The sequence below is a fragment of the Gymnoscopelus braueri genome (genome assembly GCF_963280865.1).
Source record: "Gymnoscopelus braueri genome assembly, chromosome: 16".
NCBI lineage: Eukaryota > Metazoa > Chordata > Actinopteri > Myctophiformes > Myctophidae > Gymnoscopelus > Gymnoscopelus braueri.
Genome location: NC_137616.1, coordinates 13654741 through 13680353, shown reverse-complemented (window position 1 = coordinate 13680353; position 25613 = coordinate 13654741). Strand labels below are relative to the sequence as shown.

The 25613-nt window shown below is 41.4% G+C and overlaps 3 protein-coding genes across 4 annotated transcripts in view; all 3 read left to right on the top strand.

Annotated features, from left to right (window-relative positions):
- dse (dermatan sulfate epimerase) overlaps positions 1-2885 on the top strand; it is a 27715-nt gene extending 24830 nt beyond the window's left edge. The window contains exon 6 of the mRNA XM_080452320.1: positions 55-2885. Coding sequence (XP_080308446.1) covers positions 55-1810 — 1756 coding nt within the window. The 3' untranslated portion in view covers positions 1811-2885. The remainder of the gene's footprint in view (positions 1-54) is intronic.
- Positions 2886-11124: 8239 nt separating this feature from the next.
- On the top strand, positions 11125-15466 carry ndufaf4 (NADH:ubiquinone oxidoreductase complex assembly factor 4). Of its 2 annotated transcripts, none has more exons than XM_080453705.1 (3): positions 11125-11285; positions 11791-11885; positions 14481-15466. In XM_080453705.1, exons 1-3 carry the CDS (start codon positions 11147-11149, stop codon positions 14781-14783), a joined length of 537 nt encoding a protein of 178 aa, XP_080309831.1. In that variant the 5' UTR covers positions 11125-11146; the 3' UTR covers positions 14784-15466. The 2 variants fall into 2 exon arrangements, with proteins under 2 accessions (XP_080309831.1, XP_080309830.1); XM_080453704.1 differs by having other exon boundaries at positions 11125-11294.
- A 1965-nt stretch (positions 15467-17431) lies between these two features.
- On the top strand, positions 17432-23013 carry gpr63 (G protein-coupled receptor 63). The gene is made up of 2 exons (XM_080453701.1): positions 17432-18021; positions 21266-23013. The coding sequence occupies exon 2, from the start codon at positions 21383-21385 to the stop codon at positions 22667-22669; it is 1287 nt and encodes a 428-aa protein (XP_080309827.1). The 5' UTR covers positions 17432-18021; positions 21266-21382; the 3' UTR covers positions 22670-23013.
- Positions 23014-25613: the final 2600 nt, after the last annotated feature.

Sequence of the window (25613 nt, the reverse complement as noted above, 5' to 3'; positions counted from 1 at the left end):
GTGTGATTTATTTAAAGTGGAATTCTGAACTCACCCCATCACTATTTTCTGTAGGTATGACCCAGGCCTGATCTCGAAGCCTCCCCCGGATTTCGGAACATCTCGCCTCCACCACTTTGAAGACTGGGGAGTGGTCACCTATGGGAGCGCTTTACCCGCCGACACCAACCACTCCTTCCTCTCCTTCAAGTCGGGGAAGCTCGGAGGACGCGCCATTTTCGACATCGTCCATCGGAACAAGTACAAAGACTGGATCAAAGGATGGAGAAACTTCAATGCTGGCCACGAGCACCCGGACCAGAACACTTTCACTTTTGCACCCAACGGTGTACCTTTCATCACGGAGGCGCTCTACGGACCCAAATACACTTTCCTGAACAATGGCGTGTTGTTTGGCCCGACCACCTCTGGAAGCTGCTTTAGGCCCTGGGCCGGCCAGGTCACGGAGGCCTGCGACTCCAAGTGGCTCAAGTACAAGGTGGGCCTGGCGGCCGACACCCAGGGCCGGGTGGAGGCCGCCATGGAGAGACAGGGGATGGTGTTTGTGCGAGGGGAGGGACAGGCCGCCTACAGTCCCGACCTGAAGATCAAGAGCTTTCAGAGGAACCTCCTGCTCCTCCACCCCCAGCTGCTGCTGCTGGTCGACCACATACATCTAGACACAGACAGCCCCACCAGGGCCATGAGTGCCTTTTTTCACAACACCGAGTTGCCGTTCCAGGACGCCAAGGTAGACGGCGTGCACGGGGCGTTCGTCTTACACGGCAAAGACTCTTACAAAATGTTCTGGATGGACGACACAGGCTTCAGCGACAAAGGAGCGCTGGGGTACTGGAACTACCCCCGCGGGTACCCGTACAACGGCTCCAACTTTGTGAACGTGACCATGCCACTAAGGTTTCCCCACACCAGGGCGGCGTACATCTTTTTCGGGCCGGGGGTGGACGTGCAGAGCTTCAGCCTGCGCGGCGACAACCAGAGAGTGGACATTTACCTGGCCACCAAGGACCACACCTACACCATCTACCTGCTGACCGGCGAGGTCCCCAGCAAGCCCCTGTTCGCCATGGTCCTGGTGGACCAGAAGAAGATTGTGTTCGAGAAACCCGGGGCCGGCATGGCGGACGGCTCCCCCGACGAGGTGGAGGAATACGTCAACGTGGTGGAGGACAACCTCGGGCACGCCAAGCCCGTCTTCCAGCAGATGGAGAGGCACATCCTGGGCCGGGTGCTCAACTCGGCCAGCTTCCGCAAAACGGCGGAGCGCCTGCTCCAGTTCTCGGACAAGAGGAAGACGGAGGAGATCATCGAGAAGATGTTCACCATGAAGAAGCAGGGCAAGGGCAAAGGGGGCAAGAAAGTGAACCTCGGGGAGAAGCTCTCGGAGAGCATGCCCGACATTTTTGCACAGATCGAGGAGAGCGAGAAGAAGGAGAGAAAGAGGACTACGAAGCGCGTTTACGACGAGAACCCGGAGGAGGGGGGCGCGGACGGAGACTCCCGGGCGTTTTTGGATTACGCCGACGGCCGCGGGAAAAACAGAAAGGGGGGCTTCGTCAAGGGCCGCAAGTTCAAGGAGGTCCACATGGTGGCCACCGCCGGGAGCGAGGGTCCGTCGAGCACCGCCTCCTACATCAGACTCTTCCTCATCCTGAACATAGCCACGTTCTTCCTGCTACTGGCCGTGTTGCTGACACGCTTCCAGAGGGCTCGTAGCCTGCACACCCAGCGCTGTTTCTATGGCGTCCTTCTCATTGACAGTTTCATCTTACTGTACCTCTATTCATCCTGCTCTCACACACAGTGCTGACGTCGTGCAAACAGCGTGTAAATATAACGAGGGGATCATCCGTCGACTATATCAGTGGTTCTCAACCTTTTCAGTCCGTGACCCCCCCAGAAATAATCATATTTGAACTGTGGACCCCCCCATCCTGATCAGCTCTTGGAATTGTAGGCATTACATTTAATTTGACTCTGTTCCACAGATAAATATTGTGGGGGATTTTTTTTTTTTTTTAAGTGCCGCTTTCATATATTATTTGACAATTTGGCCAATGTCTGACCGTTTTTTGGTTTTTATTGGTTTGTTTTTTTCAGTATTATTAAATTGTCACTCACTGTCATCTGGGGACCCCCGCAAAATCATGTGAGGACCCCTCTGGGGGTCCCGACCCCCAGGTTGAGAACCACTGGACTATATCATTCACTGACCATATTCACACGGCAGCCATTTTTCTCCTACAATCATACTCGGTTACGATTTACAATTTAGACGTTTAGCAGGCGCTTTTATCCAGAGCGACTCGCAGCTCTGAGTTTTTTGGGTCTCCCGCCATCTCTCCAGTCATTTAGTCAACAGAAAACACATTTTCAGGTCAGGATACCAATTTTATCCAATCAGGAGAATTGAATCCCGCCAAAGAGTGGGAAATGGCCCGCTGTGTGAATATGGTCAATCATGGATGAAAAGAACCATACACCTCAGTCTGAGCCAGAATCTACCTAATGTGTGTCCAGGAAAAAAAGAAAATATTGATTCCAAATAGGAATTGATGAATGGCCTATAAGAAACCAGACCACCTCTGATGTAATAAGCTTCTGTGGAGCTGTAGAATGTGCGTGTGTGAAGTGTGTCCTGTACAGTGTCGAGGTGTCCTGCCTTAATGTCAAACGATCTCAAGGTTAGCCACTAAAATGCCTCTGTTGTTGTCTCCATCCGTCTGTACTTGAGATGTCTATATAGTTCTTAGGAGTAAATGTATATACATATACTGTATATATATATATATATATATATATATATATGAAAGCAAAATATATTTTTGTGGTGGTGTCTTTTTTTTTTACATTTTTTTATTAAAATGAATACACATGCATCATCATTTTTGCTAGTCTCGCGTAGCCAGACGATCAGAGATCGGTGACACACTCCTGTATAAAGTCAATGTAGGCCTGAGACCCAAGATCTTATAATTTACAATGGATTAGAAGAACAGTGGTTCTCAAAGTGGGGTCCAGGGACCCTCAGGGTTCATTGAGTGGGCTCTAAATGGACCCTTACACGGTCTGTGTAACTCTGAGTTATGGGGGTCCTTGAAATAAAAATACAAAAAAGTTTGAGAACCACTGGATTAGAACCAGAATGATAATTTGACTGATAGAATGGCCCTGCCTTGCCCCACATTAGTACAATGCTGCCATCTGCTGGCTACATATGCTCAAATGGGCTTTATTGGCATGAGAAAACAGCCAAAACAAAATGTGAAAAAGGTATGTACAATTAAAAGGGAATAAAGAAAAATGTAAACAGAGCTAAGTCACATTTTACCTTTGTGATAACTGTTAGAAATAGTTATGTAGGCCTACATGTAAACAGGGTAACTTGGTATAAAACCATTGAGCATTTGAGCATTCTCAAATACTGATACGTATGGTGACATCCTCCTGTATAAATTCAATGTAGTGGTTAAAACTAGGTGGAAACAATCCTGAGAACCATTGCAAAGACTTTAGGGCAGTCCCTCATATTCGGGCGATGACCTGATAGGTTTCCAATGCAGTGGGTGTAGGTTTGTTAGCTGACTTTCTCTACAACTACATTGAATTTAGATGTCACCAGTGGTGGAAAAAGTACTACATTTTTTTACTTCAGTAAAAGTATCAATACTGCAATGTAGAAATTTAAAAAATACTTGAGTAAGGGCGCGCCCCCACCAAGAGTTGGCTGGCCGCTGATTGCAGAATCTGCCAATGCATTGTCAATGCAAATGCGTGGATTCTTGGAAAAAATCCGCAAGACCAGGAATCCACGCATTTGCATTGACAATGCATTGGCAGATTCTGCAATCAGCGGCCAGCCAACTCTTGGTGGGGGCGCGCCCTAAGAGTACAAAAGTATTGGTATCAAAATGTACTTAAAGTACCAAAAGTAGACAGTACATTTCACAAGTTTTCAAATACAAATCTTTTGAAAATAGCAGATCTACAGGCTCACAATGCATCGCATTGTGACACGTTGTGAGCTTGTAGATCGGCTATTTTCAAATAGCCTGTTTATAGGGCTGAAGTGGCAAATGTATGTTTTGTAATAATAATCTAAATCTACAAAGTAACTATAATTGTAGTGAAGTAAAAGTACAACTTTTGCCTCTGAGACGTAGTGGAGTAGAAGTAAGTATAGTATTGAAATTTAAAGTAAATGTACTTAAAATGTTTACTTGAGTACATGTACTTAATTACTTTACACCACTGGATGTCACCAGATGTATCGTAGACGAAGATCTCCAATTGTCTGTCTACGTGAGACTATCGTTGTGCTTATAGTGGATGTATGAACTCAGAATAGGGAACCTGCCATGGAATATTTGGAGTGCTTATCAGTGATTATGATGGAAACACCATCATTGACCATATTCGTTCCATTTGTACCCACTCTTGAAACAGTTTGTGTTAAGGTATCTTTACACAGTAAAATCCCCTGTTACTTTAACTCTGAGACTGTACAAAATGTACAGTTATTTGTACATTTGTGCAGTCTCAGAGTACAAATGGATAATAAATGACGGTGTAGGCGGCCATATTTACCTCAGATAAAATATAGCCCATGAAGGTATACTAGGCTTATGTTTCTCAAGCACTGCTCAGTAGTCGTTCACTAGTCATAAGTGTATTTTGTATTGCTCTTTGTTTTTCTTCTGCCAATATTTAACATTGTAGCACAAATACTACATGTCCTCAGTGTTCATTTGACTCTTGAGTGTGTATCATTTGACCCAAATGGACCCTTATATTGTCACAATGGTTTTGTACATTTAACTCCTCATTCATTCACACTCACATGAATATTTTTGAATGTAATTAATAGAACAGTGGTTCTCAAAGTGGGGTCCAGGGACTCTGAAGGGTTCCTTGAGGGGGTTTTAAATTGACCTTATTATTACAAGTCTGTAACTCTGACAGGGTACAAAGACATTTGTTTACTGGAATACCAAAACGCTCACAGTCGCCCTGGCTCAAATCCGGCGGTATTCACCTGGTATTCCTAAACGTAACCTCAGTATACTATGCCTAAACCTAACCTTATTCCTAAACGTAACCTCAGTAAAACGCTGCCAAAACCTAACCTTATTCCTAAACTTAACCTCGGTAAAACGATGCCTAAACCTAAACGTATTACTAACCTTATCCTCAGCAAAACAAATACAAGAATAAAAGAACCGCTGGTCTGTGAAGAAAATGGGGGCGAGCGTGTTTTGGGGGCGAGTCTTCCGGATACCGTATACTGTCAGAGTTAAAGAGAGACCTCGAAATTCAAAAGTTTGATAACCACTGTAATAGATCAATAATTTTGTCAGATGGCATTCTGTTACCCTTAGTGTGATTCAGAGTCTCATAGTAAAAAAAATGAAAAATTAATAAACAAATAAGCAATTCTCACCCTCCAAGTCATAATGCAATAAACAGAGCTGTTATATAAATCCTGATGGTGGCCCAATATTTCACACCTGGTAGAACGTTGGCCAACAAATCAACACAACGTTCCAGACAGACACAATTGTCTTTTACTGAATAAACTCGTTTTCCACAGCATGTTGGTGTTGTTTTCTTTCTGTCTTTCTTCCTGAGGCTGATTCTACAAAATGTCTTCTAAATCCTAACAGTTTTCTGAAAAAAGGCTCAAACTTTTTCATGTCAAGGACCCCCAAAGTTATATGTATTTGGCTGTGGACCCCCATCTCAAAATAGTTTTGTTCCAGGGACCCCCAGAAGCAAAGATTTGAGTTAAAAATGTTTGCTTTGAAAATAAATATATATTCAAAGATTTGCACAAATTGTCATGATTATTCAAAAATAGCAGATCTACAAGCTCATAGCGCGACACGAAGTGACGCGCTGTGAGCTGGTATATCTGCTATTTTTGAATGGCCAAAGTATAACATAATGGTTAAAGTCTGTAAAATGGTTGTGACACTATTTTGACTACTTAAATGACACAGATGCTTTCCTAGTTTTAATATTTATGTTGATAGACTGTCCATTCACATATTCACTGTTAGACTACATATACAGTAGGCTGTATATGTTTACCAGATACTCACTGTTAATGCTTGTTGACACTGTACATACTGTATATCCATGGCTGTTGATAGTATGTAGCCTCGTTTTATGAAGATAGTCATATTCATTCATATAGGCCTATTCACACTGGTGGTGATAGAAATAGTTACATTTATTGATAGACTGTTAACTCAGTCCTTCAAAGACCCAGTACCAGATGTATTGTGTCTCTCTAAGCCTAATCATTCATTTTATTATATTTATTTGTATGTATTTATTTTGTATAGGCTCTCAACTGTTCTCGTGTTTCACTCAGTGTTGCTACTATGACACCTGAATTTCCCCCTGGAAGTCAATACAGGTTTCTCTTCTCTTCTCTTCTCTTCTCTTCTCTTCTCTTCTCTTCTCTTCTCTTCTCTTCTCTTCTCTTCTCCTTCTCTTCTCCTTCTCTTCTCTTCTCTTCTCTTCTCTTCTCTTCTCTTCTAGTATCACAAATAACCTATATATGGTTGCATTGAGGGGTCTTTTCATTTATCTTAGAAATCCTGCTTGACTGATGGATTCAATCAGTACCAGATGTGCTCCACAACTTCCACTTATGTAAAGGTGACTTGACTGAAACTGTCCAGCCCACTGTGGACACACTGAAACGGAACTTCCATAAAACAGCTCAGAGACTGCAGATGTAATAATAATGCTACGCCTAAATTATGTCCGGACTAAGTAATAATAATGATATAATTATTTCATATTTTGGAGGCAAACCTCACACAAGCCAGGGCCTGAGACCCAAGATCTTATAATTAATAGTAGATTAGAACAGTGGTTCTCAAAGTAGGGTCCAGGGACCCTCAGGGTTCATTGAGTGGATTATAAATGGACCCTTACAAGGTTTGTAACTCTGAGTTATGGGGGTCCTTGAAATAAAAATACAAAAAGGTTTGAGAACCTTTGATAGAATGGCCCTGCCTCATACTTGCCAAACATTTAGCACAATGCTGTCATCTGCTGGCTACATATGCTCAAATAGGCTATATTGGCATGAGAAAACAACCAAAGCAAATGTGAAATAAAACAATCAAAACAACAACAAAAAAAGTATCTACAATTAAAAGGGAATAAAGAAATATGTAAATAGAGCTAAGTCACATTGTAACTTTGTGAAAACAGTTAGAAATAGTTATGTAGGCCTACATGTAAACAGGGTAATTTGGTATAAAACCTTTGAGACAGAGAGCAGCAATTTGCTCAAATATATTTAAAACAGTACACAAACACCCGCCGGCCTGCCCTGTTTGTAAGTACGGTAGTTCTATGTACCGAGATCAACTCAGTGCAGACGGTAAATGTGGTGCACATAATGATTATTAGTCCTTATTGTAGTATTCCATTGGACATGTTTCTCCTGTCTCAACAGCTCACACATCTTGCTGCTGCGTTTGCACATTGTTGTACTTCACTCAGAAGATAATGAAGGTTTTTGCCATTAAGTCATGTTTTCAAACTCTCTATCTATGTGTCTCTGACGTCTTGCAATATGCAGACAGTATCAGTTGTTCTAGTGGTGCAGGGACCCTCAGTGTTCCTTGAGGGGCTTCCAAATGGACCCTTACAGACTTACAGGTCTGTAACTCTGACTTATGATTCTGACTTAACTCTGAGTCATGGAGGTCTTTGCCAGTGATGGAAGAAGTTTTACTTAAGTAAAAGTATCAATTAGGGTTGTAGTCGAGACCACCTAAAGCGAGTCCAAGTCAAGACCAAGTCCGAGGGGGGGCGAGTCCGAGTCAAGACCGAGTCCGAGAGGCCAGGGAGGGGACGGATGTGTCCGATATTTCATATTGCATCCTAATTTGCTAACATTAGCTTCCAAAGTTTGCAGGATAGGTCAGTTTGGAACAAAATGCCTCAAATCATGAACGCAGCGTGCGATTTCCGTGAAATTTTCCACACACATTCCCACTAGAGAGGAAGAAATGCCGCCCTTTTCACATTGGCCTGTTATAGTGCCACCAGGAAGCCACAATAACCTACCTGACCTGGCGGAGACCTGTGCTCCGAGGAGCACTTTTTCTAGTTTTGTTTTGTTTTTATTTTTACATTTCAAAAATTCTTTGCATCTTTTAATGAATGGCAGAGCAATTAGCTATTTAGTTATTTTTACTGAATTAATTACATCTCAATGGTAAACCTAGACCAAACAACAATGACCAAATTGACCAATGAGCCATCATCATTACACATTAATGTTCCTTACAGACAGAACAATGAAAACTACTCCCCTTTAATGACAAGGAGCCATCATTACATAGCACATCGATATGTGCTACTTTAATGACTGAATTACATGTGAATGGTAAAGTCTCACACCCCAGCAATGAATCAGTGTTTCAAACACTGGTGAGACATTCGATTTAAACGCACTGTCATTCAATATGCGTTTGCATCTTCAGTTTTAAAATATGTAAACGTCATAATAACAGGCTACAGTAGTTATATATATATTTAAAAAAAAGCAGATCTACAAGCCTGGAATTTCATCATTTTAGGCCAGGGGCAAGGCCACTTGGCCTTTTGACATTTTTTAGGGCACAAAGGCCAAATGCCAGGGCATTTTTTTTAAAGTCCACGGACATAATGAATTTAATTTGAAGGTTAAGGATGATTTTATTTCAATATAGTACAAGAATAGTATAACTATCTGTGTAATATAACCCATATTGGCAAATGACCAATATTTGTACTAAGTTATATTGGTCTCAATATTTGTCACATTCAGCCCTGGACTTCACTGACTGAAGTAGGGGTCACCACATTAGATTCACAGATTGTATGTATTTTCCCCACAAATTATTTTCATTCAAATTAAATGTGATTGAACTTGCACTAACAATGACTTTAGTTGATTTTGCACTATTTAAAATATAATATTTCTTAATTATTAATAATTGAAGCTTGTAGATTGGCTATTTTCACCAGTTTTTAAATAATAATAAAAAAAGGAACATACAAGGTTTCCACCCAACAGCGACGGTTCTGTATCAGTACATGAGTCAGTTTTAGGATATTTCATTCTAATTGGCTACGATGACTGCCTATGAATTTCATGGCCTGGGTAGGTAAACCTGGCCTGGCGGAGATATGCCCTGTTGCGCACAGCAGAACAACAGGTGAAGGCAATGAACTTAAACGAGGACTGTACTGCACAGCAAAAATGGCTCAAACTATGTCAAACTGTCACATAGCTGAAATAAACTTTCCATTTAGATCATTGTTGACAAACAAACAGAACATGGATGTTGTTTGCAAAAGGATTATTTATTTCTTGTCCATTTGTTTGTGAGTCGAGATCACAGCTTCTCTCTACTTTTGTGTGATATTGATAGCCTATAACTTTGAATTTGTTTGCAGTTCATTTCTATTGCTTACTGGATATTAAGACTCTAATAATTTTGGGATTTCGCTGTATTTTGTCTAATGTATTAATCTATATTTTTCTGTTGATCAAGCGTCAGGTTTTGTGATTAGATGCGCACACGCGCTGTCAGCCACTGGCAATCAATAATGTGCGCAAGGAAACCTTACTGAAAGCCGTCTCTAATCATCTTTAGAGAATCTCGTTTATTAAAACAACCACAGGCTACACAGTGAACACACAATAAATAAATAAATAAATAAACATCTGGAAAGCTTGCGTTGTTAGTGGAAATCATTTAAAAATAATATAAACTAGAGGGACATGCAGGCGCGTATCGTCATTGGGGCCAACGAGGCCATGGCCCGGTCTGTAAACCCAGCTTGTCCCTGTTTAGGGGCAAGATCCAGGGGGAAAAAACTCAAAAACTCAAAAATCAACATTAGCAGCCCCTCACCCTATTCTGTTGTAGCGACCACAGAAAGTCTCCTTTGTTTTCAAATGGGGCTCATTTGCATTCGGCCTAATTGTTAATGAGTGGCCATTAAAAACCAGTTTAGCCGTCAAACCGGTTCTGGCCCGGTTCTGGCGCGGTCAACGTTAGAATCCACCAAACGCCACTGGGGACATGGCAGAGTGTGTTCTGCTGCTGCTGCGCTGTCAACCACGAGATGATGCGCTCCAAGACAGCTGTCCATAAGCGCCAGACAGCTCTCTTAGAATGTTAATGTGAATAGGCTCCTCATAATATGGGTATAATAAAATTATTTCATTGCATTGTAGTGACTTGGTCTTGGACTCGAGTGGACTCGGTGGGGGCAGAGTCCCGAGTCCCTTAGTCCGAGTCCGAGTCAAGACCGAGTGAACTTATGGGCGAGACCGAGACAAGACCGAGTCAAATTATGGGCGAGACCGAGACAAGACCGAGTAAATCAAAAAGCGGTCTCGAGATCGGTCTCGAGACCGAGACCGGTCTCGAGTACTACAACCCTAGTATCAATACCTTGTTGTAGAAACAATCTGTACAAGTACAAGTCCGGTATTCAAAATTTACTTGAAGTTAAAGTACAAAAGTATTTGCATCAAAATATACTTAAAGTACCAAAAGTAAGAGTACTCATCCTTATGCAGACGGTCCCATATCACAAGTTTTCAAATGTATAAAAAGTATGAAAATCTACAAGCTCACAACGCATTGTGAGTTTGTAGATCGGCTATTTTCAAATAGCCAAAGTATATAGGGCTGAAGTGGTTAATGTATGTTTTTTAATAATAATCAAAATCTACAAAGTATCTCGTAACTAAAGTTTTCAAATAATTGTAGTGGAGTAAAAGTTAAAAATATTTGCTTCTGAGTAGAAGTAAAATTATTGAAAATTGGAAATACTCCACCTCAAAAGTACAGTGAGTAAATGTACTTAGTTACTTAGTTACTATTCACCACTGGTCTTTGCAATTAAAATGTTTTAGAACTGCTAGAAGTGACGATAGAACATGCAATAGACCCACAATGCTGCCATCTGCTGGCTGCACATATCTACTACATGTGACTGTCTTCCAAACGCAAGGCGTCGCTGCACGACGCCAGCATGGCTCTATATGTGGACCCTCTCGCTTGCCATAAGCATTTTGTATTGTATAACCTTTATTGTTCGTGCAGTTTTGTGTAAGATGTCCAGCATGGGAGCACGAATATCTCGGGTGTTTAGGAACTTTAACCTAGAGAACCGGGTCCACCGTGAAATCTCCAAGCAGAAGCCAGAACCAGCACCACGACACCATGTTAACGTTCGTCCTGAGGCTGAGAGCAGTGCTGAAGGTGAGGCTGTCTGATCGTAGTCATATATCTGGGGTCAGCTCGGGTTAGATCCCATATTCAAGGGTAACAGGGTAGGTGGGCACCAAGGAAGACTGGGCACCTCTGTGTTAAATTGTGTATTTGTCTATTTTTCCCCCAAAATGTTAAGTAAAGTAAAGTATACATTATTAGAACATGCTTTAACATTCGACAATCAAGGTCTAATATTCCTACAATTGCTACAAACCCTGTACGTCCAGTCATGTTGGGGCATAAACAAGAAGTTGAAGAAATACAATGAAGTCTGATAATGATGTACCGTGCATGTTCACATCATGTATACTTAAGACCATTTTTCTAATATTTAATTTTGTTTTAACATTTTGGACAAAATAGTAATTTTGCATCGAGGTGCTCAGATGTCCCTAGCCTAGTGCCCACCTATCTCCCATTCATGTCAGACCTTTTGTGAAACATTCAGCATTTTGTATCAAACCTGATGTTTTCTTTCTTGTAGCTCTGGCGGTGAGTGATGCAATCCACCAGAAGAACAACCCTCTGCTGTCACTCCTGAGGTCTGTGTATGTGGAGTCGAAGGATCCAGAGACAGAGGTCAGATTGGGTGATGCATGTGATGCAATATGGAATTTATCATATCGGGGAGCTAATGTGTGAATGGTTTGTGAACTGGGATTACACCAAACAACGAGTTGAATGAACAATTACCTACAGCAGGGGTCTTCAACGTTTTTCAGGTCAAGGACCCCTTAGCAGAGAGAGAGATGAAGCATGGACCCCCACTACATATTGTATGAAACATTAAACTTTTTCATATATCTCATAGATCACTTCATAGACTTGTTTGACAGCACTGTCATCAGTGTATGTTGGATTCTGATTCATATGTATTTTCAGACATTTAACCACTTAAACCGTCAATAATTAGGTAACTTGAGTGACCTTTCACTCTGTATTTTTCCCCCTCTACACCAAACCTCTTTGCAGAAAATAGCAGAGCTACAAGCTCACAACGGCTCACAGCGCGAGGCGTTGTGAGCTAGTAGAACTGCAATTTTTCGGCTAAAGTTCTCCTCAGATAGTTCTCCCTTCAAAAAAAAAATCCATCACACAAATATTTGGCGGCCCCCCTGTAGTAATTCCGAGAACCCCCGGGTCCTGGACACCCCGTTGAAGACCCCTGACCTACAGTATGTCATAAACATCTCTCAACTTTCGAGTTTCCCTGAGGTGTCTGCCCCAGCCCAGTGAGCCCACATAAACGTGTAGCTTATACAGTACATCTGACTTAAAATGGGCCTAAACTCATTAGCTGACTGAATGACCTGATCTCCTTTATCCAGAAACAGGCACAAGTTGCATGTGTGTGCTCAAAATTGTGTCATATGTTGCTATACAATCTATATCTGACTCTGGGACAATGCCACAGCTCAGAGTGGCCTTGGTTGCATTCAATGGTAATCATCTGCTATTTTATTACAATCACCTTTTGTTTGCCACCAAAATTCCAAGTAATGGGATGAATTGTCCTCACATTAACTAAAACACAGGTCATTCATTAGCTTTTAGTATTTCCATTTTATTTTCATACTTTATACTTTTACTCCCCTACACCTCAGATGTAACAGTATTTTACAGTGTGGCATTGCTACTTTTACTTAACCACTTAAACAATACTTAGTTGACGGGGGTCCCCCAGGGCTCTATACTAGATCTGATCCTTTTTGGTGTACCAAATATTTTTTGGTTTACATAGAAGATTTTTTGGTTTACATAGAATATTGGTCTTACAGGTAGGATAAGTGATATTTTTGGTTAAAACAAAATGTTAAAAAAAAAGGTTAAAGCTCTATATTCTAATCATTGAGTGTTTGTTCTATAAAGGTAGCTCTCCACCAATCAGACTACTTATAGACTGGCAGTTGAATGAAGTCGGGAGATCAGTAGGTTGGAAGGTGTGAAAAAAAGTTGCTGAATGCACCTGAGAGCCGACACCGACAGACGGCTAAAAAATAGCTATGGCTTGATGTCTTTTTCAATAACAAACACATGAACATGTACATGCTTAAATCATTTGAGAAATTATAAAGATAACTACCGCACTGCAGGGTGCTTAGGGCATGGGCACAAGGATATCTGTATACTATTTTGGTGTAGGCTATAACTTTTGTATTTAGGCCTAATGTTAATTAGGCACTGCGTGCCTACAGCAAGCGGCAGCGCAATGCGCACACGGTCATTTGGAGAATGAGCACTTGGGTTTGCAATGATAAAACAAAACTCAAGTGAAACCTATAGAATACCACTGGTTGCTTCAGTGATTTTACAGACCCTTTTCACCTTTAAAGAAAAGCAGCAGTAAGTTCTAATGATATTGATAAGTTAAAGATAAGGCATATACGCTTAGTTTTGTTTCAGAGAAAATCTGCCAACTGACAGCTGGTGTTTGAATACAATGAGCCACACACATGCACCGTCCCACACTTTTAGTGTCTGCATTTTGAGAACACATGCAGCAGTAGCAATATTTATACCATGGATATGCACTGTATTCAGACAAAATAATCCGCAAGCAATACGGAGCGCTACCTCTCCTAGCAGCCAACCAGAGAGATCTACCTCCGCTCCGCCAGCCAGACAGTCGAAGGCCGACCAAGCAAGTTCGGTCGACTTTCGACGCTTCCCTACAACTTACGACCCGACACGACAGCGTGCACACCGCCCATTCAGATTTTCTGCCACAGACGCTTTCCATCGCTTACCGCGGCCGGCGTCGGTGCAGTGGAGAGCAGGGGTCTCCCCGTCTCTCCAGCGCTTTAGTAAACAAACATTTTCAGATGGGTTGCCTATTTCACCCAATCAGGAGAGAGTACCCATTTATCAGCTTTAATTTGATAGTGTTCTAGTTTCAATTGTGTGTGCTTATTTCTTTGTGTCATGTCCAATTTCACTTGTTTATCCTGTATGAGTTCTCTTTACTGATTGGATAAAATTGGTATCCCGACCTGAAAATATGTTTTCTGTTTACTAAAGAGCTGGAAAGATGGGGAGAACAACGTTACTGAAGAAACACTCTATAATATGGCAAAGATTGCAATGAGAATATAGAGCTATTTAACACTTATTCTAACAAAACAATATATCACTCACTTGCTGCACCTTTTAATAGTCACCACTGTTTCTTCACAGTCACCAAAGGAATTAACGGAGCCGAAAGCAGAGCGCAGAGCACTGAAGTACAGCTTACCCGGGGACCCCTACGGCCTTGTTGACATTACAGACGTTCCTAAAGGCAAACTGTCCATCGTGGAGGCTCTCAAAGTCCTTGCGAGTCACAAGCGGGAGCCACAAACATGGACCCACGAGAAGATCTCACAGGAGTATTCCCTTACCATGAAAGACACAAAAGCCCTTCTGGATTTCTTTATCCCCTTTGAAGTCAAAATCATCCCGCCAAAGACGGAAAAAGTGAAGCAGTTAAAGGCTCTATAAGTCTGATTTGTATTCCGTCATATGGCGGTGTCTTGCACCGAAAATAGCCGATCTACAAGCTCACAATGCATTGTGGATGTGACGCGTTGTGAGCTTGTAGATTGGCTATTTTCGGTGCGTCACACGGTTGTACGATGGAGCATACATTGAGCAATAGGACATCTTCATCAGTCAAATAGTTATGATTTATTTATTATGTATATAGTTTGTTGACTCTAGGGCTCATGCTTACTCTGATTTTACACATATAAGTTGCTCTGGATAAGGGCGTCTGCTAAATTCCTAAATGGTCAATTGTATTGATGAAACTATATTACTCCAGTTCCAGTTTGCTCTGACCTAGAAATGCTTGTCCTAAAAATGTGGTCTTCTTTTACCATGGATATCATGTGATATCCATGATAAAAGGAGACCACATTGGTTGTAATTGATATTAATGTATACCTGATGGGCCCAAAGAAATGCACAGTAAATACGCCTTTCAGGTTAAAAAATACAGAAAGTCATATCAAAAGCAATCACTTTTAAGATTGTAACAATTGTCTTATGGCAATTACCTCAATTTGCTGCATATACGCACACAATAAACTTTTATTTTAGCCATTGTTTTCCACATAATTTCAGCTGGTTCACCATGTATGTTCTAATCTTCAGCATGAGATGATTTAAAATGAAATGCAACTAATTTTGTCTTTAATATGTAGGTCCTCATGTGGTGGAGATAATGCTATTGTTCATTGCTGCAATATCAAAACTGAGTCTCAGTAATGCCAATCCTATGTTGGCTACTTGAATTAGTCAACCAATTAACTAACATCTTTGTTCTGCTGCAGATTTTGCACAACAATAACTAACTTATGAAGTTAATAAAGTACACAACAAAATGAACCTTAACCACCAGCATTCATATTCTGGGGAGAAAATCAGCCAGAAATAGACGATCTACAAGCTCACAACGCGTTGCTTGCAACACATGAGCTGGTAGATTGGCTATTTTTGGTTGTTTTGTGCCAGGGACCCCCAAAAGAAAACATGCTACATTTTTCAAAGTTGTTCAAACACTTTCAAGATTTTTCAAAAATGTTACAAAGATAGCAGATGTACAAGCTCACAGTGCGGCACCAGCTGTGAGCTTGCACATCTGCTATTTTTAAAACTATTTCTGAATAGCCTATAAAATATGGATAGATGGGTTCAAATGTATGGACAGATTTGGCTGGGTACTCCCTGGAACCCCCTCAAGGACCCCTGGGGGTCCCCAGACCCCACTTTAAGAACCACTGAGTTAGAGGGTTTAAGTGTTTAACCACTGGATACTTCATTATACAACAAATAGTGAAAATAGCAGATCTACAATCTGGTGTGTTGTGAGCTATTTTCTATACAAAAAACAAACAAACAAACATGTAAAAGATTTAGCCATTTTGGGATAATATTGTTCTAATGACATGCCCAAAATAGGGACTCTAGGTTTGATGTGATTAAGCTGTAGGCTAACTCAGTGGTTCTCGCCGGGGTCCTTGAGAGGGTTCCAAATGGACCCTAGGTCTGTAACTCTTGAGAGTTATTATGGCGGTCCTTGAAATTGAAAAAGTCAGAACCAGTTCTGTAACTGAATGGATATTGACCCATTAAAACCTGGGAAGCATCTGTGTCATAATGTGTCATTATATATCTCAACATACGTTTTTCAGAAAACTAATTTTTTTTAGAACAGTGGTTCTCAAAAATAGCAGATGTACAAGCTGCTATTTTTTAAAACATTTTTGACATTTTTTGAAACATTTCTTATTTTTTATTTAACACAAATCTCCTCTGGGGGTCCCTGGGTCTGGCACAAAACATTTTCAGATGGGGTCTGGGGCCAAAATACATATCATTTTGGGAGTGGAAAAGTTTGAGAACTACTGGTTTAGAAGGCATTTGTAGAATCGTCCTCATGGTCTTAATGAGCTTCTGATAAACCTATATTAATTGTTTCAGTGACTGACTATCAAACATTCGATTTTTGTCCCTCCCGCACGTGCGCAAATAAATCCTTTCATTCGACCAAAAGCCACTCCCCCTCTTACGCATATGGGCATTCCTATTGGAGGACGTAAAGGGGGCGTATCCGAGAGGCCGTTCCTGTCCACACTACTGGCTGGTGAAGGTGTCAGTCTCCATGGACACGACCAAAGAGACACGGTAGTCAGTGTTGCCATGTCCGCTTATTATAAGCGACTTTGGCTTGTTTTCCTGTGAAGTCGCTTGTAAATATTGGTGGTTGCGTTTTTTGGGGCTTGTTTCTAAAGTTTAGTTGCTTATTGTTTCCTAATGTTTAAACCAGTGGTTCTCAGATTTTCATGTCAAGGGCTCCCACATGAATATGTATTTGTCCACGGACCCCTATCTGAAAATATTTTGTGCCAGACAGTGAAATGCTTAAAAAATATATATATTTTGTATTTATTTTGAAAATAGCACTGAGCTTGTAGATCTGCTATTTTCAAATTGCCTATGCATATAACATGTGGTATAAAGTGCTCATGTGGCCTAGTTCGCTTCTTTTGGGCTTGTTTTCATAGACCCGGCTGCTTATTTCTCTCGTAACACCTGGCAACACTGATTGTAGTTTGTAAGTGTAGTGTATTAATAATAAGGCTGATATATGTTGCATTGAACATCTCACTGGAGGGGATGGACTGCTCTCATCTAGTGACTAACTAACGACGGAAGGGAACGGTGAATTAATGTGTTAATAAACCGAGCAGATGATGTGATTTAGTTGGGGTAAAATAAAACGCACGCGGAGGGTAAAACAATCATTTTTTTCTCTGGCTCCAGTTGGAAACAAAAGCGAGAGATAAACGTGCGGATTTCTCTTCACGGTTTTCAGTTGTTGTGTGGGAGGAGGGAACATCGCCCATTATTGTCGCACTGTCGTGTCTATATTTATCTTTACATTGTGATCGAAGGACAGGTAACTTATTCTAATAATAACAAGTGAGATCAAAGATCCGACCACCACATGATCACAAAGAGGGAGACGAGATGAACCGTTTGAAGGACTGAGACAGACAGACAGACAGACAGACTGTAGCCGATTCATCTGGATACATAGTATTCATAGGATTCATCTGGATATATATTAGTATGTGATTCATCTGGATGCATAGGTTCTGATTCAACTGGATACTTAGTATCGGATTCATCTGGATACATAGCAGCTGCATGCTTCGTGTGGTGGGAGATGAAGGTAATGGAGTCATTTGAAGTCAATATAACTTGCGATCGATACATTGTATTGAAGTGTGTAAATTAATGCATTGTTGTCCATCAACAACGACGTTTGATTTGGTAGAAAAATAGGCTTGGATCAAGACTATCATAGTTGTATTTTTTATTGATTTTGATTTTTTTTAATAGCTAAATTTCAAAATCGATAGTAAATACATGATAGTCTTGATCCAAAGCTAGTAGAAAAACACTATGTGAGGAAAAAGACATCAACGTTCGGCAAAGGTGTTTACAATGATCAATATAACTTTGAAATCTCACGCATATCAATCACGACTATCTGCTAATATATGCATTAAAAAAAACATTTTCCAACGTCTTATTTATATATTTTTTAAAACAGACAGCACAGATATTTCACACAGCTCAGATATTTGCTTAGGCATATTCACATATTTTGATATTATTATATATTTTATTATAGCAAATGTAAAGGTGCTGACGGATGTCCATGTTGTCTCGCCTGCAGTACAAAACAAATGGGGTGATAAAAATGACATTCCGCTGTGAAACAACTGTTGAATGGATGGGTGTTTTTGTGACATGCAGGCTGTGATCACAGCTACAATCTAACAGCAGCATTTCGCCAATCCCTCTGTGTTCAATTCTGCACAGGCTGTCAAAAAAAAATCGAGATTATAACAGTTGATTCACATTTACCACCCAGTTTTTACTGAAGACATCCTTATGAACAAGTTAGTCAATACCTTAACATTTGCTAGATTTGGTCATAACACTATCGATTTAAATCAAGTATTACGTTTTGATTAAGGATAGACGACCTACAGACTAGTACTAGTAATGCGTGTTTTCTGTTGCATGATACGTGCTGATGTATATTATTATTATCCTGTTCTGATCAACATCAATACCAGTGCTCTACGAAGAGTGGTGGGAGAGAAGCTGTCTTCTACCCAGGCCTGGAATGTCATCATTTTAGAGTAGACCAAGGACCCCTTAGCTGAGAGAGATGAAGCAGGGACCCCCACTGCATATTGTATAAACTTGTGTTGCAGATTAAACCTATTCATAGATTTCATAGACATAGGCTACATTATCTTTTCTATTAATATGTTGGATTCACGTTAATATGTATTTTCAGCCAGTTAACTTTTTAAACCCCTCTATATTTAGTCAACTTGATGGTTGGCTCTGTACTTTTTTGCGAGGCGTTGTCAGCTTGTAGATCTGCTATTTTTGGCTTATGTTCCCCATCATTCCCCATATTTGGCGGACCCCTAGTAACTCTGAGGACCCCATGTTGAAACAGGGACCCAACCAGGGGAAAGATCCCTGTTTGAGGGCACAAGGGCCAACTGCCAGTGCAGCAATTAGGCCATAAACTAAAACAATGTTTTTAAGTCTGCAGAATTAATTCATTTCACCTAAGGGTTATGGGTGATTTTTTTTTATACATCACACAATATAACTCAGAAACATGTATGTTTTGGGGTTCCTTGGACCATATGGATGAATGTTGGCCTCTTTTTAGTGATGCCAGCTATGTCTTCAATGGTGGGCACAGGTTTGCAGCATTGGCAGGATGAGTTCAAGTCTCCTGGTACTAGATTTGTGTCAAACTATCATCATACATGGTTTCTTTACATGTTTGTGTTCTCAAGGTTTGAAGCTACTTGAAATAGCCATAAAGACATCATGTACAATTTTGGCATGTTATTAATGCCATACACCACTAGATGTTCTCAACAACATGCTATTATTGACTTAAAAGACGGAACCTTTTCAGTGATAAATGTATTTGAATTCAAGGCTATGTGGCTGAAAATGTTTCATCGATTTAATTGGTTTCTCTGGAATTTTCCATTTGAGATTGTGCTGTCTATAGCCTACTTGAGTGATCCCCAGTCTTCGAGAACCCTGGGTATCCAAGCATCCATTTCGCTGCAGGTGTACTTGATTGCTCAGAGGTTGAAGGAGCTATTTTAATATTTTTAGGTCACTGCCTGCAAAGAGCAGCAAGCATTGCTGATGTGGAACAGTGTTCAATACTAATAGTACATTTTGTCTGCTCTGCTGCACCCCATGACAAAATATCCTCTCTAGAAAATATCAAATAGGCCATATGTAGGATGCTTAGTTGGAGAAGCAGGATGTAGAAAGGGAATGGCTCTGTTTTCATATTTGTTCTCATTAACAAGGACCTGCTTAACAAAGCTGTGGGTAATTGCGACACACTCAAGCCTTTGATCACTTGGCACAGTACTTTGCCTTATTGTAATTGTATTAGTTTCACATCCACATTGTGTAACTAATAATAGAAATGAAAGTGACAGATTTAGGGGGAAAGTAGATGCACATTTCGTGGAAAATGTATCATTTATAAAGGATGAGATGGGCTCTTTCAAAACCTTTTGTGTTGTGCAGAAAAGCAATGGTAAACATATTTTATTATTTGACATGCTGCTGAGCCATTGTAAATTATACCAGCTGTCCTGAAATAACAGCGCCCAATGTTTATACAAGCGATAAGGGTTTTCTTTTTATTGCTGTATTGAGTTGTTCCTGGTTGAGCACTGCATGTTGGTTGACATGGCTTGCAGGAAGTAAAGCAGCAGCATACTGCTCAGACATATTTATGGATTCATCGTTTTAGGCTTATGCTCTTTCATAACAGCCTAGTTATTATTCACTACCTTTTGAAATAAACAGTATAATAAATGATCATATTGTGGTTGGGGGAGGGTGGACTACTAGCTCCTTTATTATTGTTAATCTAAACCACCACAAATAATCTAAACCACCACACTAACTCATCTGAAACACTTTAACTGTCTAAATGATGTTCTTTATCACATTGAACCTCCATTATGCATGGAGACATTCAACTTTATGATGGTAGTTCCCTTCTCATTTTAGAGAGAGACTAAGGTAATTTAGAGTTAATTTGGGGAGTTGTAGGCATGGCCATAGGCCCTTTTCTTATATCTAACTCTGAGTTGATTATGTGCTCGCTGTCTCATTCATTACAACACTAATGTGATTTTGATGGGAAGAATATTATATGATCTCCTTTGGTCTCCTTTCTAAAATGCCATTGATATATTGATTCTCATCATCATTAATGAGTTGAGTGTTATCCACTCTATTGGGGTGACAAAAGGAATTAGAATTTACAGTAGACACGTTATTAATGTATGTTACCCTTACCGTGCCCTTACCCTTATCTGTGCTTGTGTCTCCAGGCTTTCAGATCTGTGAAGATGCGGTTGTGTGTGACCAAAACGTCCCAGACACTGGAGGTGTTGTGTCAGGGCTGAGAACGCCCAGTCGACAATGTCCAATCTCCAGGCTGGGGAAGAATGGTCCACTCCACTGACCTCCCCCTACCCAAGGCAGGAGGGGAGATCAATGCCAGCCTCTGCTGCCTCATCACGGGGCTGCTGAACCTTTCCGAGCACCCGCATCTCCCGGAGGGCGTAACGGCCGCGGGGGCCATGGAGGACATTTCCGTGGTAAATATCTCCATGGCAAATTCCTCCCATGGCTACCGGGTGCCGCTAGAGCTGGTCCCAACTGTGGCGGAAGCTACCCCGGGCAGCCTGCAGCATGGCGTCAGCCTGCCGCTCCGGGTGTTCCTCTGTGCCGTCATGGTCGTCATCCTGTTGGTGGCCCTCCTGGGGAACGTGGTGGTGTGCCTGATGGTGTACCAGAGGTCGGCCATGCGCTCGGCCATCAACATCCTGCTCGCCAGCCTGGCGTTCGCCGACATGATGCTGGCCGTCCTCAACATGCCCTTCGCCCTGGTCACCGTGGTGACCACCCGCTGGATCTTCGGGGACGTTTTCTGCCGCGTGTCGGCGATGCTCTTCTGGCTCTTCGTGATGGAGGGCGTGGCCATCCTGCTCATCATCAGCATCGATCGTTTCCTCATCATCGTGCAGAAGCAAGACAAGCTGAGCCCGCACAGAGCCAAGGTGCTCATCGTGATAACCTGGGGACTCTCGTTCGTCTTCTCCTTCCCGCTGTCTATCGGTTACCCCTCCCTTCACATCCCGTCCAGAGCCCCGCAGTGTGTGTTCGGCTTCAGCGAGGAGAAGGGTTACCACGCCTACGTGTTGATCCTGATGCTGGTCTTCTTCTTCACGCCCTTCATGGTCATGCTGTACACCTTCATGGGGATACTGAACACCATTCGCCACAACGCCATCCGCATCCACAGCCACTCGGACAGCATCTGCCTGAGCCAGGCCAGCAAGCTGGGCCTGATGAGCCTGCAGAAGCCCTTCCAGATGAACATAGACATGAGCTTCAAGACGCGTGCCTTCACCACCATCCTCATCCTCTTCTCCGTGTTCACGGTGTGCTGGGCGCCCTTCGCCGCGTACAGCCTGGTGAGCACGTTCAGCAGCGACTTCTACCGCAGGGACACCTTTTTCCAAATCAGCACCTGGCTCCTCTGGCTGTGCTACCTCAAGTCGGCCCTCAACCCCCTCATCTACTACTGGCGGATCAAGAAGTTCCGTGACGCCTGCCTCGACCTGATGCCCAAATACTTCAAGTTCCTTCCTCAGCTGCCGGGTAACACGAAGCGGCGCATCCAGCCGAGTGCCATGTACGTGTGTGGCGAACATCGCTCTGTGGTTTAGCACTGGACCGCCGTGAATCACTGACATGAAGCCCTTTTTTAACTGCCATTTGCTTTTGACCTTTCATACAGTCTTCTCCTGCCGGTAGAATCATGAGTCACTGGCAGCGAAAGGTATGTTTTTAGCCATGTAGAATCTGTGTTTTACAAGGTGTGTAAATTAACTGCTTCAGTGAAATTTGAATGTCTCAGAAAATGGCCACCAAAACACATTTGAACATGTGTTTCTTATTTAAATGTTTTTTTTTAATGTGCCTATTGATTAGTCTACTTGCCAGTCAGAATGCTGCTATATCTGGTGAATATGTGCAATTTCAGTGTACTGTATTTCTGTTGAATGTAATAAAAGGATTAGATATTTCTTACATTGTTAATGCTGACTAAAGTGTTTTATTCTGTGTGTCTGTCTGTGTTTCATGTCCGGTTTCTTGGAGATGCACTTAACCACATGAACCCTAGCTTCCTTCCATTCATCCTTGGAATGTCATAATGGGTGAAAATAGCAGATCTACAAGTTCACATGCATTGTGAGCTTGTAGATCGGCTATTTTCTGGGAAAGGATTTGGTGTAGTGGGAAAAAGCATGGTGGCCAAGTACGAACCACGGTCAATGAGGGTTAATTTAAGTGGTTAAGTGCATTGAGTGTTGGGGTTAGGTACGTGGATGGGCTGGGGATGAAACAACTCTGCACAATGAACACAGCAGATGTTTACCACTCCAATCCTGAGCCATGGTCACTATTTGCAATCTAGATGACATAAGAGTGGCAAATGTTTTTCTTTCGGCAGCAAGTTATTTCTGTTTTTGTATGCCATCTTTATGCTTCTTACAGTTTCCATGCAAAAACATTTATAAAGAATATATAATAGAAATGATAAAATTATTTAAAATCATTCTGGATGGAATTATTTTGTGGCTGCATGTAAAAAACATTACATGTTTTATTTTAGTTAAGCGTATGCCAATATTACACACACTTATACTTTGATTATGATTGTGTTCTGCAATCGGAGAACATTCTGTTTCATTTGTAACATTCTTAATCTTTTGTTTATTGTTACAATTAATTGTAGTCACTAGAATGCACTAGAATCTAGGGCATTACCACACTCATTTCTACATTAAGAGGTGTCATGTTTGTGATGCTTTTATGAAAGCCTAGCATTAATTATCCCCATCTATGCGTCACCGCAGGGTGTAGTCTTTCCATTCTGGGACTAAACTGCCTGTCATCTCCGCTGAGTGGTTCCCCGTTCTACGCTGTGCATCTGTGCGTTTAGTCCAGAAGATTGTTTGCCTTAAGTCTGCCTAGGTCTCAGGATAAGGTTTAGTAATCCGCCACTTCTCTGATTGAACAACCTCGTCATCGTCGCTGTCGGGTGGAAACCCTACCTTGTCCAAAACTGTTAATTTACATGAAATGTAAAAAAGAAAAACATAATTCAATGTTATGAGATTGAGTTACTTTATTTTAGTTAACCACTTTCAATATAGCATCACTGTTTTGGGCATGTCATAGGCAAAGATTTTCAGAAATAGTGAAAATAGCATTTTAAGCATTTAAATTATAAGATGGGGCTTGTTGGGTGGTTACATATCTGTAAAAACCACAGAGAGACATGAAGTGTGAAAATAGCATTGATCTTTAAAAAAGAAGGGGAAAAAAACTAAATACGACACTGACGTTATGCAAGACAGGTGAAGAAATGTCCATTAGCAATCGACTTCTTACAATTCTTGCTCTCACTCCTACATGGAATGTTGTTGATAAGGATTTTGCTTAGGTATATTGTTGATTTAAAGATCTTAATTGAAATTCACTATTTCAAAGGCACACCTTTTTAATAGCCTTAAAAGCTCATCAAAGAGAAGTGAATCTCTGAGGAACACACAGAACATGAAAGCAAAGCAGATAAGGTCGCAGACGGATCCCAACATTTTATAGCTCTAAATCTGTGCCTAGCTAGGAAATGCCACCAGGTTGTTTTAAGACTGGAAAGTTCGCCTTCCCTCAGCCAGTTCTATGCAGATCAGTGGTGAAGAAGCACTCAGATTTTGAAATACTTTTGTTATCTACATGGAAATACATGAAATGGCCTACTCAAGTAAAGTAAATGTACCTTGAATTTGTACAGAAGTATAGTACTTGTTTAAACATATTTAATTACTTCCCACTATACTGCAGATAGCCTAAAGCTGGTTAAATTAATTAATTAATGCTTTAGGACGGTGGTTCTCAACCTTTTCTGCATCAGGTCCCACTTTGAAAATATCTAAAGCCCTCTTATTGGCTGCCGTGTTAAGTGGTCATTTTTAGAGCATGTTATGATCAATCAATCGATTGTTTTCTGGCTCGACTCAATGGAACTAATGCACTATACTTTTAAGTTCCTTTTTTTGCGGTACCATATATAATAAAAAACGTTTCAGGGTTTTAACCCACTAAAATCGGGAAAGCATCTGTGTCATTTTAGATTATTGCGTTGGCTATTCAGAAATAGCAGATGTACAAGTTCACAGCGCGCCACTTCGTGCCACTCTGCAAGCTTGTACGTCTGCAATGTTTGAAGATTTTTGAAAACAACTTTAAAGTGTGAGAACTACTGAGTTAGAGGGCATTTGTAGAATCGGCCTCAGGTCTTAATGGGGTAAAGAAAAAATGCCATGCCTCCCCCCACATACTTTCTTTTAAATATGAATGTTATATTAGGCCTACCATTAAAATCTTTGTGTTTTGCCAATTATTTGGGGGGCCCACTTGCAGTGTCCTCACGGCCCACCACATGCAGGTTGAGAAGCACCGCCAGTGCTCATGGGATGTGATTGTGTTCAGCTCATTGGACATGGAGGATGCATGGCGTTCTTAATCAGCTTCCTCCCCGGGACTCATTATTCAGCCAGCAGTGACTAATGAGAGCGCATGGAGCTTTGAAGCTCACTTTAA